The 14,260-nt window shown below is 37.8% G+C and overlaps 1 protein-coding gene across 3 annotated transcripts in view; it reads left to right on the top strand.

The window, feature by feature from the left end:
* INPP5F (inositol polyphosphate-5-phosphatase F) overlaps positions 1 to 14,260 on the top strand; it is a 48,741-nt gene that overhangs the window by 17,459 nt on the left and 17,022 nt on the right. For 2 of the 3 annotated variants that reach the window (XM_014550565.1, XM_014550567.1), the window contains exons 3-11: positions 1,467 to 1,603; positions 4,670 to 4,798; positions 5,652 to 5,993; positions 7,943 to 8,141; positions 8,660 to 8,839; positions 9,682 to 9,749; positions 11,840 to 11,964; positions 12,736 to 12,813; positions 13,721 to 13,841. In XM_014550565.1, coding sequence (XP_014406051.1) covers positions 1,577 to 1,603; positions 4,670 to 4,798; positions 5,652 to 5,993; positions 7,943 to 8,141; positions 8,660 to 8,839; positions 9,682 to 9,749; positions 11,840 to 11,964; positions 12,736 to 12,813; positions 13,721 to 13,841 — 1,269 coding nt within the window. In that variant the 5' untranslated portion in view covers positions 1,467 to 1,576. Of the gene's footprint in view, positions 1 to 1,466; positions 1,604 to 4,669; positions 4,799 to 5,651; positions 5,994 to 7,942; positions 8,142 to 8,659; positions 8,840 to 9,643; positions 9,750 to 11,839; positions 11,965 to 12,735; positions 12,814 to 13,720; positions 13,842 to 14,260 lie in introns of those variants that run through there. The other variant, XM_014550566.1, reaches the window with a different exon arrangement.

Genomic DNA, 14,260 nt, shown 5'->3' with positions numbered 1-14,260 from the left:
GAGGGGTCCCAGACTGCGAGAGGGCACAGGCCAGGCTGAGGGACCCCCTACGCCCGAGTGCACAAATTTTTGTGCACCGGGCCTCTAGTATATTTACTAATTTGCTCAGTCCTAGTGTACACATAAAGTAGTTTTGGTATTGTTAATCCATACCCTTCTGAAAAACAAATTCATTAACCAGAATGCAGTATCGTGCTCAGTTGTTTTTGCCTTTATCCTTACAAAATACTCTTTTCCAAAGTTATTTAGTTTTTGTCCTCCCTGTCTCCTATAGTGGGTTACATTCTCCATTTGTAGCTGAGTTGGGTTACTGTTTGCATTTCATTTTGGGGTTCCTCCACATTCTGGTTATTTGAGCTATTCATTTTTGAGGCAACATGAAACATTACCATGTCTAACAAAAGAGTATACTCAGAGGACTGTTATTTTTCATTCCCTTGTACTATCCCCATTGCCCCCTTCTTCCGTTCCATTTCTGCCTATCTCCTGTAGGTGACCAGTCTCATTAATTTCTGATTTATCTTGCCTCTTGTTATTGAACAAATGAGCAGATACTCAACATTTTCTCATTTCTTTCTTGTATAAAGTGTGGAATACTCTACTTTTGTACTTTGATTTAATAATATACCCAGTTTATCCTCTTAATATATCCAGGAATCACTCCTTATCAGTCATAGAATACTTCTAATTATTTTTCATAGCTGCCAAATACTCCATTGAGTATATGTGCCTTAGTTTATTCAACCATTCTCCCGTATCTTGGCATTCAGGTTCTTCCCAGTTCTTTGCAATTACAAATTGCTGCAGTGAAAAGACTTAACTGTATATACTTGTGTATTGTTGTGTACCTTAAGGTGAATTTACAACAGTGGGATTGCTAGGTTAAAAGGTAAGTGCAAATGTTTTATTGTTAGGTACCACTAAATTTCCCTCCAGAAAAATTGTATCTGTGTGTACTCCCACCAGTACTGTATGAGGGTGCCTGCTTCTCCACAGCCTTTGCAGCAAATGTACTATCTTACTTTTTTATTTTTCCCAATCTGATGGGTGAAAATGGCATTCCTCTAATTAACGAGTGAGATTAAACACCCTTTCATATGTTTAAGGGCCATGTTTATATTTTGTTGTGTCCTTTACGTTAAAGCAGTGGTTCTCAACCTTCTAGCCCTTTAAATACAGTTCCTCATGTTGTGACCCAACCATAAAATTATTTTCGTTGCTACTTCATAACTGTAATGTTGTTCCTGTTATGAATCATAATGTAAATATCTGATATGCAGGATGGTCTTAGGCGACCCCTGTGAAAGGGTCATTCGACTGCCAAAGGGGTCGCGACCCATAGGTTGAGAACCGCTGCTTTAAAGAGTTATATCTAATGCACGTTGTGTTGGATTATTCACCTTCAGCCTCCCAGGACAGTAGCACTTTATAGAGACTAGACATTAATAATGACTTTTCTGTTTCAGATTTTCCATGGTGGCTTATTTTAATTAGGCAGAAAGCGCTGGTGGGCAAACTTCCAGGAGACCATGAGGTCTGTAAAGTTACCAAGATTGCTGTGCTGTCACTTTCTGAAATGGAACCTCAGGATCTTGAGCTAGAGGTAAGGTGCTTTCTCAGGAAATTGTATGGAAACGTGATATGAATATAATAGCAATTATGAGGATTTGGTTTAATAGACCAGAATCATACAACGTTAGACATGGATAATGTCTTTAAAATAATTTAATCTTATGGTTTTTAAACTCCATTTTAGTAGTGGAAACTGTTTCCAAATCGGTGAAATCCAGTATATGAGATGCATAAGATCAGAGCTGCTTTGGTTGAGGTGGTTATGGGGAGTGGGCATGTGCTGTGAACATTAATGTACAAATTTTTGGTGGGCATTTCTTTTCTCTTGGGTATATACCTTGTGATGAAATTGCTGGGTCATGTGGTAACTCTATGTTTAACTTTTTGAGGAACTGCCAGACTGTTTTTCAAAGCAGTGTGCCATTAAAAAAAATCTAGACAAGGGTATGAAGAATCTGTGGGGTTCAAATAAATGAGAACAGAGGTGCTCTTTCTTTTGGGGAAAAAAAAATCCTTTAAAGTTTTATAGGCTTGATGTTCCATGTCTGCATATCGTATTTGCTGTATCTCATTGCCTTAATAGATAACTGCATCATTTCCCATATTTAGTTTCCCATCAGACATCTGTTTAAAATTTTAGCTCCAGATGGACACAGATAGATAGCAACTTTTAAAGTAAAAATCATTTATTTTTATTTTCTTAGACAGCAGCTCTTACTTAATCTTGATTATGAAATGTAAGTGGCTAGAGTAATAGAAGATATCAGGGAGCACCGTGGGGCTTGTGGCGGTGGCTTTCTCTTTGAGATCATGTGTGTCAGGGTTGTGATAAAGGCCTAAGCACACACGGCACAGACCTGGCTGGGCCTCTGGAAAAGGGAAAGTGATCCACTGTCAACACGGTGTGTTGTAATCCCAAGAACCCTGTCTAAACAAAGCCTTTTAGGACTGGAAAGGATCTCAGACTTCATTTTCTCTATCCATACTTTGTGTAGGACTTCATTTAACCTTTTTAAAAAGATAGTGGCCTATACTTTTTTTTTCTAAAGGTAACTGTATGGAGGATTCTAGAATATTCATTGAAAATGTTTATGTTCAAAGTAATTTTAAATTTCTATTTAGAAAAACAGTTTTAAGAGGTAGAGATAGACTTCTGGGGAAGATGTTGTAGTGTTTGTGCTTCCCTATACAGATCACAATGGTTATCTGAAACCTTTGGGGCCATATTTGTTTTAGAGTTCAAGTTTTTATTTTGGAGGGTGGGGAGGTATTGAGAAGGTTATTCCATTTATTTTATATATGCCCTGTGAGTCTGAGGTGTTACTCCACAATACAACACATTAATATTTCTTAGAGAATAATGAATCAGGAGAATATTCATACCAAGGGAGGAAAGTGATGACATCAGTAGCTTCATGTCAGTTTAGGGTACATTTTGGCGTATTGTTGGTAAGGAAGGAAGTTAAGGGGTATTGGGCCCAAGCCCAGGAAGAGGTTAGATTAACAAAAGAAAAGAGCCCTGACCAGGGTGCTCGGTTGGGTGTTGTCCCATGCACCAGAAGGCTGTGCTGTCATTCCCTGGTCAGGGCACGGGCCCGGTTGCAGGCTCGATCCCTGCTAGGGGATGTGCAGGAGGTAGCCAGTGGTTATTTTGCTCTCACATTGATGTTTCTCTCTCCTTCTGCCTTCCTTTCTCTCTAAAAAATCAATCAGTAAATAAAAAGAAAAACAAAGAAGATATTGCTAGGCCTGGAGAGAAGTAGTATCTTCATGGACCATAAACAGAACAGTGGTTTGAATGGGGCCATAGGCCTCCTGGACTCTGGATCCAGAAGCAGGCAGTTCCAGGTAGAAACTTGTCCCCTACACAGTAAAGGGAACTAGAAGGGCTACAGGAAAGATGGGGGCCTGAAACCATGCTTGGTACTGGAAGCCTGGTGCTAGAGTGAGACTCCCCAGCTCATGAAAGGAAGCTGTTAGGTCATTGCACTAAATGTGATAGATAATTGTGCATAAATAATTCTGTCTGTTAAGCACTTTGAGAAATACTGGTCTGGGCAAAAGATTAGGACCTGAATTAACACAGTAGCAATCAGCAGCAAGTGGTTGGGTTTGATAGGAGAGACTTTAGGAAGGAGAATAATGGAAGATGACTCCTAGCTTTCTTGCTTAAGTGATCCCGTGGGTGCTATAGTAGTTGCCCGAGATAGATTTGAGAAACAGATGTTGATCAGTTTTGAAGATGCTGAATTCGAGGGACTGGTGTGTCAATAGCAGGCAGACGTTATATATTTGGGTCTTGTGCTCAGAACAAAATATTGGAGTTACCATGAACACGGGCAATAGGATAGTGAAGACCTGGGAGGGGGTGTGTGAAATTATATGTAAAACACTTGATTTTAACCAGGTAGTTGTCTTCAGAACTTCTGTGCCCTTCTCTGGTCTTAACACGTCCCCATCCTCTTCCTCACCTTTGCCAGTTGGCCCACACATTTCCTGAAGCCTCTATATACTGCTTCTTCAGATTTAATCCCTGGACCCAGAGACTATGTTTTTTGTTGATTGGTTAGTGTATGAGGATAGGAGGAGAGGAAGCAGTTGACCTGTCCAGCTTTTAAGGTTCTGCAGTAGAGCAGACTCTTGACATGTTCTAAACCAGAACACCCAGTTAACTGGCATGAATGAATTTTTAGCACAGACAGCTGTGGAGTAATGCCCTTGGAGCATAGAAAACGTGCATTTTGCATGTTTAAAATTTTAGATGCCAATTTTTAAAGCATTAATTAACCTCAGCTGGAGCATTTTATTTTTCAGTTATGTTAACCATAATTATGATCCTAACGTGAATTTCCCATCCCTAAATCCTAAGTATATCCTGCCCTGTATTCTTTGCCTGTCTTCTACTGTAGCTTTCTAATCACTGAAAGCACAGCTGTGTTTCCTGTGACCAGTTGTCTCCTTGGTCGTTTTTCTAACTCTTGAGGTTTACTTTGAACCACAGTGCAGGAGCAGTAGCATCCACTGCTGGACTCACATTTGAACATTTAGCAAGTAGATATTAATAATAATGAATTCTCTCTCTCTCCCTATTATTTAGCTCTGTAAGAAGCATCATTTTGGAATTAACAAACCAGAGAAGATTATACCATCTCCTGATGACTCAAAGTTTTTACTGAAGACCTTTACGCATATTAAGTCCAATGTATCTGCTCCTAATAAAAAGAAAGTAAGCAAAATCAGTCAGAGAAAGCCAAGTATCACATGATCTCACTCATATGTGGAATCTAATGAACAAAATTAACTGACGAACAAAATAGATGCAGAAACATAGAAGCATAGAACAGACTGCGGAATCTTGGAGGGAAGGCAGGGGAGGGAGGGAAGAACTTGCATACATATATGCATAACCCAAGGACACAGACAGTGGGGTGGGGAAGGCCTGGGGCAGGGTAGGGGGTGGGCTAGAAGGGGTCAATGGGGGGAAGAGGGGGGACATATGCAATACTTTCAACAATAAAGATTTAATAAGAAAAAAAAGAATTTAACTGATATGGGCTTGGAATTTATTTTTTATTAGATTTAAGTTGAGGGGTAATTTTCCTGCCAGTGAACTTATTTTGAAACCACTTATCATATTCCAGCACTGCCTCTGCATGTCCTAGGGCAGCGGTTCTCAACCTGTGGGTCGCGACCCCTTTGGGGGTCGAACGACCCTTTCACAGGGGTCGCCTAAGACCATCAGAAAACACATATATAATTACATATTGTTTTTGTGATGAATCACTATGCTTTAATTATGTTCAATTTGTAACAATGAAAATACATCCTGCATATCAGATATTTACATTACGATTCATAACAGTAGCAAAATTACAGTTATGAAGTAGCAACGAAAATAATTTTATGGTTGGGGGTCACCACAGCATGAGGAACTGTATTAAAGGGTCGTGGCATTAGGAAGGTTGAGAACCACTGTCCTAGTGATTAGCTTCACCTCTTTCCTAGGAAGGTGTGTATTACCCACATAGGCTGTCTTTACATTTCATTTCTGCAGTGATAGTAGATCCACATTTTTACAGGTCAAGGAAAGTAAAGAAAAGGAAAAGTTGGAGAGAAGATTACTCGAAGAGTTGCTGAAGATGTTCATGGACTCGGAATCCTTTTACTACAGCTTGACCTATGACTTGACCAACTCAGTGCAGAGGCAAAGCGCTGCAGAGAGGGACCCCCGGCCCCTCTGGCAGAAGGTACCTCTCACGGTTCAGAGCAGGGTTTGCCCTCCGGAGCAGTTTATGGACTTATTTGGCTTTATCGGGAAACTGAAACAACAGGTTTCTGAACTGTTTATTCTCTACCTTTTCCAGGTTGATGATCGATTTTTTTGGAATAAATATATGATACAAGATCTTACTGAGATTGGTGTGAGTAGTTGTTTTCTAAAATATTCTAAGATAATTATAGTTAAGCAAATATTTTAAAATTGTCTTAAAATCTCTAATGTTTTTCCCTATAGAATGGAATCATTTAGCCAGGGAAAACTAAGGCATTGGGTATTTTAAGGTAGCTCACTATTGCTTAGCCACAGGCCTAGCTTTTTAGCAGGTTGCCATAGGATAGTAGTCATTTAAGACTGGGGAACTAATGTCCTCAGAGTTCCTATAAAAGAGGTAGTTTGTTTACCCATTGGAAATGTTGAAGCCCAGTTGTCCTTGAATAATACCAAGTTTTTTAACTTTCCTGTTTCCTCATCTGGACAGTTCTCCAAGGACATTCTAGTACTGCCAGTATTTGAATCAGGGAAGATAGAGAATATGATGAGGTTTTTGGTGATTACAGTCTTTCTTTACTCTGTCACATTATGCTGGAGAATTATGACTGTCCAAGGACAACTAATTAATTTATTCAGTCAATCAACAAATATTTGTGGAAGGCCTGCTGTGTGCCAGTTACTGTTTTGGACACAAAGTGGGCAAATAGTTGATTAGGATCATATATTATCTTTTTCTTAGCCTTTCAGAAATTTCAGACCTTTTGTCCTGGCCATTATGGTTCGGTTGGTTGGAGCGCTGTCACCTACACAGAAAGGTCTCGGGTTTAATTCCTGGTCAGGGCACATACCTAGGTTATGGGTTCAGTCCCTGGTTGGTGCACATAGGAGAGGCAACCAATTGATATCTCTCTCCCCCCCTCCCTTCCCCCTCTCCTCCCCCCTCCTCTTCTCTCTCCCTCTCCTTCACTCTCTCTTTCCTTTCTCTTAAAAATCAATAAACACATCCTCAGGTGAGGATTAAATAAGTATATTATTTAAAATTTTTTTCAAACCTTTCTCCTTTTTTCTATTTCTGTTCCTTGGTGGGAGTTAGTAGATAGATAATGCCTACCACTAGCTATCTATCATGTCTCTATCGAGAAAGAGTTCTTGCCTCTTTATGATGCTGATACTGGGACCACCAGAACTCTGTGGCAGGATTAGCAGTACGGGTGTCTGTAATGAATATTGTCTTGCTTGCTGATGTGTTGAGCTCTGTTTTGCAGAGTTTTTGTAGATATTTAGCATTTTCATTGAGAACTGGTGACTTGCTATAAAGGTGGCATTTGGCCACTTACAAGTCTCTGTTCCCGCCAAGAGTTCTGCATGTATTGCTAGAAGGGAAAAAAACACAAATAATGGGAGTGATGATAAGAATCATGAAGGCAGGTCGGCCCTTTACTGTTTCCAGCCACCTTCCAAGATCCTGCCTGCAGGCTCCATAAAACAGAACCATGAGATAGGACCTGGAGTGTGTGGTTATGCGAGAAGAGGTGGGTTTGAAGTTGATGCTGAGATTAGGGCTAGATAGGATTATGGAGACAGGAGAGAAAGAGGGACTAAGAACAACTCTCTGGGAAGCTTCTCAGCCTTCACTGTTTATCCTGTACTATTGCTAACTAGTTCCTGTAAGCAGGCAGGCACTATGCTAACGACTTTTTCCATTTTACTCATTCATCTTCACAGCAACCTAATAGGGTAGTAGTTTTCCTGTTTTTCAAAGCAGAGTGTCCAGGCACTGGGGAGGTGCAGTGACTCACCTGGGGGAGTTAGTAAATGGCGGAGCTTGAATTTGGACCCCGCTGTCTGGCTCCTATGGTGTGATCCCTCTCAGGCAGCTCTCTTTTGAGTGATTATTATAAAGAAAAGGAAATGCTCTCTGCTCCACCTGCACTCCTCCCTCCACTCCTTTGTGTTCTCCAGTGAGCAGAATATATGGTTAAAGAATGGAAAGTTTCTGTTCCTAATAAACTAACAAGTATGTGCTGGCTACTGTTTGGGTTTAAGAAAGTGTCAGTGCTGTACAGCATAGAAACAACGTGATGTTCCTATTGTTTTCAGACACCAGATGTGGACTTCTGGATTATCCCCATTATCCAAGGTTTTGTGCAGATTGAAGAACTTGTGGTAAATTATAGTGAGTCATCTGATGATGAGAAAAGCAGCCCCGAGACCCCGCCTCAGGAGTCCACCTGTGTAGATGACATTCACCCACGATTCCTAGTGGCTCTCATTTCACGTCGCAGTCGGCACAGAGCAGGTGTGTGGAAGGCTGTAATCACCTGCAAATCAAATCCAGGCTAAATGGAAATCCTGCGGGGGTGCTGAAATGCCGATGACCATATGGATCTGGAAACAGTCCGTTTCAGTGCTCAGTCACTTTGTCATGTGACTGGGGACCAGTTATTGGATAGAGGCGAACTGGGAAGAGTTAACAAAAGGAGAAAGAAGAGAAGAAAGTCACTTGGGATGTGCTTCTAAAATACCATTGTTCCCACTGATGGGTTGGATCACAATCACAGTAATAAATCCTTCCTGAGTGCTAGCGCCTTTGGGAAAATCCTTCTCTTTCAGTGCATAGGAGCTCTCGTAGCTTCAGTTTGTAAAAATCATGATGCATGCAGTTATGATTTGGGATAAATTGATCCAGTTCTGCCTGGCAGTTGCACATTAGATCCCCAAGGCTATCCTGAAAGTGAGATAAGCATGATCTAGTTAGGCTAAATTTTTAAAAAATGTTGCTGTTTTCTGTTTGTTTGTTTTTTGTTTTTGTTTTAGGAATGCGCTATAAACGAAGAGGGGTGGATAAAAATGGAAATGTTGCAAATTATGTGGAGACTGAGCAGCTAATTCATGTCCATAATCATACCTTGTCATTTATTCAAACCCGAGGCTCTGTGCCTGTCTTTTGGAGCCAGGTTGGCTATCGATACAATCCAAGACCTCGGCTGGACAAGAGTAAGCAAGTCCATTATTTGGTTTGCAAATGATGTCAGACAGATATTAGATACGTTATAGATTTGGATTTGCTTTGCTAGATGCTTCATTCAAAACAATAACTCATACAGTGAAATTTAGTGGAAAGTGATATAAACATAAGAGCAATAATGGTTGTTGACAATTTAACAAATTCCCCAACAATAGAGCAAAACAGCTTATTGTACATTTTAAATTCTTGACTTTTTGAAGAATACTTTATTGGATGTTTAATTTTGGAAAAGGGTAAATGAAGCCAATATTTGTAGAAGGAGGAAATATCTTAAGATGGCATCTATTATACAAGATGCCTTTATTGAAATGCCTCACTGTGAAGTGTTTGTTATTGTTTAAATTATTGAGAAGTTAATTTATTTTTGTATTTTAACTTTAACACTGGAATAGCTAAATCATGTCAGCCTAATTAGATTACTGAATTAGGTTGATTTTTAAAAATTGTTTACAAAATATTTTTCTCTCAAAACTGAATTTATATTTATGAGAATTTGGTAAAACTTCAGTTTCTAATATCCTTGATTAAAGAAGTTTTTATTTTTTATTATAAACTACATGAAACCTTTTCTGATAAGTTGGCTGGCTTGTTATTATAATGTTATAATTTCACAGTTTGTACTTTGTTTTAATTTAGTTTAATAGGGGGGAAGAAATCAGATCTTTGGCTTAGTATTTCATTTTAAAATAATTTTAGAAAATCTTACTTTTGGGCTGTCAATTTTTTAAAAGTAAGAATAACGATGGAATAGACACTAATTTTTTCTTAAACAGGGGAAGGAAAAAATCGATTTTATATCACTTCTTTGTAGGTGAAAAGGAAACTGTTGCCTATTTCTGTGCCCACTTCGAAGAACAACTGAAAATTTACAAAAAACAGGTGGGCTTTGATCTCTAGTAGTTAATGTTCCTTTCTATTTTGAAATGATTGTATATCTGTTTCTTTAAATTTCATGAAAATAACAATGTACTATTCATAATTAAGCAAAATGGCATTTCTCATGAAGTTAAAGAACACATGTAAGCTAAGAATATTCTTAATATTTTTAAAGAAATATCATTGTCAGCTACTTTAGACCATTTTTATTATTTTTTAAAACTTTAATTTTTTAAATCAGTTTTATTTTTCAATTACAATTGACTAGACCATTTTTAGATAAGAGATTAATCTGTCAATTATTATGATTTGAGAAGTTTCTAGAGTAAGAAATAAAAGGCATCTCTCAGTACCACCCATATAGTTAGTTCTACCTCCTGGAAATAACAATTTAATATGTATCTTTCAGTATCTTTTCTTTGCCCACCTTTCTTATATATTCATACAGTCATGTAGGAATGTGATCATATAAACCAAAGTAAGATAAAAGCTGTTAGATGAAATACACGTTCAATAAGATGACCAGATTTCAGATACAGGATTGAGCTAGAACTGTCAATAACTAATCCATTAGCAATAACCAGTCTGAATGTGTAATGCCATAGGATGTATTTTTCTAACAGCAACAAAAATAAAACAGGAAGAAATAACCTAAAATCTTGTAAGCATACAAAAGGATACCATGACAGTGGTGGTGGCGGGGGTCCAGGGGAGAGTTACTGAAGAACACAAAAGGAAATCTGAATAAATGGAGAGAAAATACAGTAATCTTAGAAGGAAAGACTCAATATTCAACAGATTTCTGTTCTTCCAAAATTAATATATAAATTTTGTGCAATCCCAAAGAAAGTCCCAGCAGGGAAATAAAAACGAAATGATTGAAAAAAAACTATAAAGTTTGATGATAAGAGATGAAGTCAGGAATGTGGGAAATGAGAACTCTCACATATTGTTAGAGCAGTGGTTCTCAACCTTCCTAATGCCGTGACCCCTTAATACAGTTCCTCATGTTGTGGTGACCCCCAATTTCATTGTTACAAAGTGAACATAATTAAAGCATAGATTCATCACAAAAACAATATGTGATTATATATACATGTTTTCTGGTGGTCTTAGGCGACCCCTGTGAAAAGGTCGTTCGACCCCAAAGGGGTCGCGACCCACAGGTTGAGAACCGCTGTGTTAGAGGGAGCATAAGTTGGTACAGCCATTTTGAATGGTATTATTCAAAATAAAATATGCTCTACTGTTAACACAGTAATTTTGCTTTCTGATATCTATCTTACATACCATATACAAAAATCAGTTCTAGGTGAATATGGATTTAAATATAAACAAAACTTTTTAGAGGAAAATATAGAACATCTTTTGACCTTGGGTCTTAAACTGGACTTAAAAAGCACTAACCATAATTTTTAAGTGAATAAAATTGACCTTACTAATTTGTAAATTTTTATTAGAATTTTATTTCTTGAAACTTTATCATAAATATAAATACTATTATAAATGTTATAAATATATTTTTTATTTTATTTTTTTTAGAGAAAGAAGGGTGGGGGTAGCTTCGATAAGAAAGAATCATTGATCTGCTGCCACCAGCTCAGTGGTTGAGCGTAGACCTATGAACCAGGAGGTCACAGTTTGGTTCCCAGTCAGAGCACATGCCTGGGTTGTGGGCTCGATCCCCAGTGGGGGTTGAGCAGGAGGCAGCCGATCAATGATTCTCTCTCATCATTGATGTTTTCTATCTTTCTCTCCCTCTCCCATCCTCTCTGAAATCAATAAAAAAAAATTTTTTTTAAGTATTCTAAATATTTTCAAGATTTGCTATTTTAAAGGACCTTCTTTTCATTGTCTATTCTAGTTGGTTATTACAAATGTATAATGTATATAAAAACTATTAATGCCATTGATGTAAGCAGTTATCATAAACCTAAATGTAACAAATGAAAATCTAATTTATAGGAAAAAGATTAATGCTTGAGTGGATTTCTAAGCATAGCTAGAAAATATTTCTAAAACATAATTCCAAATAAGTCACATTATGATTCTATCATCTGGTTAAAATGAATTTTTTCTCCTTACTCTTACAGGTTATTATTAACTTGGTAGACCAAGCAGGAAGAGAGAAAATTATCGGGGACGCTTACCTAAAGCAGGTGTTGCTCTTTAACAATGCGCACCTCACTTATGTTTCATTTGACTTCCATGAGCACTGGTAAGGTGCTTCCTGAGATGAGTTTTTTTACCAGTTCCAATGGTTGTGGTACGATGCTGCCCCAGGGACCTAAGCTTCTCTTTATTGGGAAGAAAAATTTCTTCTCATTGTTGGAAAGGGAAGAAATATTATTTGTTTACTTTGTTTTCATTTTCATATGGATTTTATTTTGGCTAAAAATTTAACTTAATTGTTTCTGAAATATTTATAGTTTTTCTATTCCTAAATAACTTGGAGACTTAGAGTTCATTTTTCCTTTTATTATTCAAGTAAAGAATTTCTGGAGCTTTACCTTTCTGCTTAAGCCTCAGCCTGGCAGAAGTAACAGAAACCCCTTAATAAAAATCATCCTGCTGGCTCATTTTCATACTTTATTAGTAACACTTCTTTCTCTATGGATAAAGTTCACTAGAATTTGCTCTGGAAAATCAACAATTAGTGAACCATCTTGATGATAACTTTAACTTGTGTGTATTTTGAAAGCAAGGTTCTTTTATCATGACCCTGGTTCTAACGTGATCTCAATTATCTAAGTGTTGAAAATTTGGTGGGGAGAGAAGCTTTAGATATCTTTATTTTTCAGTATATTTTTCAGTATATTTTCTTCCACATGACAGATTAGCTATAAACGTTTATGTAATTGCCTATATAAATTATAATAGTGTAAACCTCATTTATTTAAAGTAATAATTTTCTTTAATTTTTTAGGCTATCTTAAATATCATATTTTTAAGTTAAAAATTTTTCTCTTTGTTTTGGCTTGTATTTTAGCCGAGGAATGAAGTTTGAGAATGTTCAAACACTAACAGATGCTATTTATGACATTATTCTTGACATGAAGTGGTGTTGGTACGTATTTATTTCATAAGAAATCAGTGTAACAAACTCTTGGTCTGTGAAACCATGTGTATTTGTTTAGTAACATTAAGCATTAAAATAATAGCAGCAAGCTGAGAAAGCGTTTTTGTTTTTCTAGTTTTGCTTCCCGTTTCCTGTTCTCCTTTTTAAGAGAGGGTTAGGCATTAGGCATTGTAGCTGAGAACCGGGAAGAGGTGTCAGGTGGTTGGGCAAAGTGACGTGAAATGCCCGATGACTATTATTTAATTCATTCTAATACTTCATAGTTGAATGTCTTTCTCCTCTTTCTTGCCATCCCTAACATGGAAGGAGGGCTTAGAGGTACCTGGTCTCAGTTGTCAGGCATTTAAAATTATCAAGGAAGGATGAAAATTCTCAGATTATAGGAGGGAGAGGCAGGAAGAAAAAATTGGCTTAAAGGACAGAACCGAACTTTCTATTAGACTTTAAGGCCACAGATGACAAGAGAAATGAGATGAGCAAGGCATGCTGCATGACTCTGTATTAGGTGGTAAAGTGAATGAGCTAATTTAGATGTATTTCTTCTTGGAGTCAAAGAGGAGGGACAGGATGGTGTTTTAAAGTGCTTTTTTATTTTAAATGTGCAGAAAAGAGTAACGGGTCCGTTTTGCCTAGTAGTTGTATGACTTGGGGCAAGTGTCTCTCTGTACCTCAGTTTTCTTTCCAAAATGAGGATAGTAATGTCTTCCTTGTTGAGTTATTGTGTAAATCAACAGTGTCTACATAGGACTCAATAATGCCTGCACACAGTGCTCTTCCAAGCAAGCTGGTAACCAGTGCTGCTGTTCGCATCGCTGTGCTTGAAAGAATTTTGGTTTTTGAAAAAAGCATTAAAGTGTTTCATGTTGTGAAATAATCCCATGCTGTTTTTGAAAAGGGTTGATCAAGCTGGGGTAATATGTAAACAAGAAGGGATTTTTCGAGTTAATTGCATGGACTGCCTGGACCGCACCAACGTGGTTCAAGCTGCCATCGCACGAGTGGTCATGGAGCAGCAGGTAACTTGGAATCTGTTGGATTGTAAATATTCATTTTTAATTTTTTCAAGGGTAAACTAATAACTAAAATCTTTGTTCTTTAGAACATTTATGGCATAAAACTCTTGTTGCATTAAAACCTGGAAAGCACAACCTCCACTAGAAATAACTTGAACCAAGTGGTATTTTCTTAAGTACACATTTCAAGATGTGAGGCCCAACATTTAAAAATGTATCGGGTGTCACTGTATGGTCACTTACCTTTTTACCTCATCTCTAAACCCTCTCTCATGTATTTGGAGCTGGGAGTCTGTACATTTCATTTATGCTTGGCCGACTGGCTTCGTGTCAGGCTCTGCCAGTAGTGGACACTAAAGGAAGATCATGAGGCTGGAGGCGAAAAAAGGGACTCGCTTCTTCATCTGGTTATAGTCCTTCCA

Source organism: Myotis brandtii, unplaced genomic scaffold (assembly GCF_000412655.1).
Source record: "Myotis brandtii unplaced genomic scaffold, ASM41265v1 scaffold604, whole genome shotgun sequence".
NCBI classification, from domain to species: Eukaryota; Metazoa; Chordata; class Mammalia; order Chiroptera; family Vespertilionidae; genus Myotis; species Myotis brandtii.
Note: the sequence above shows the minus strand (reverse complement) of the source record. Positions and strands in the feature narration are given on the sequence as shown.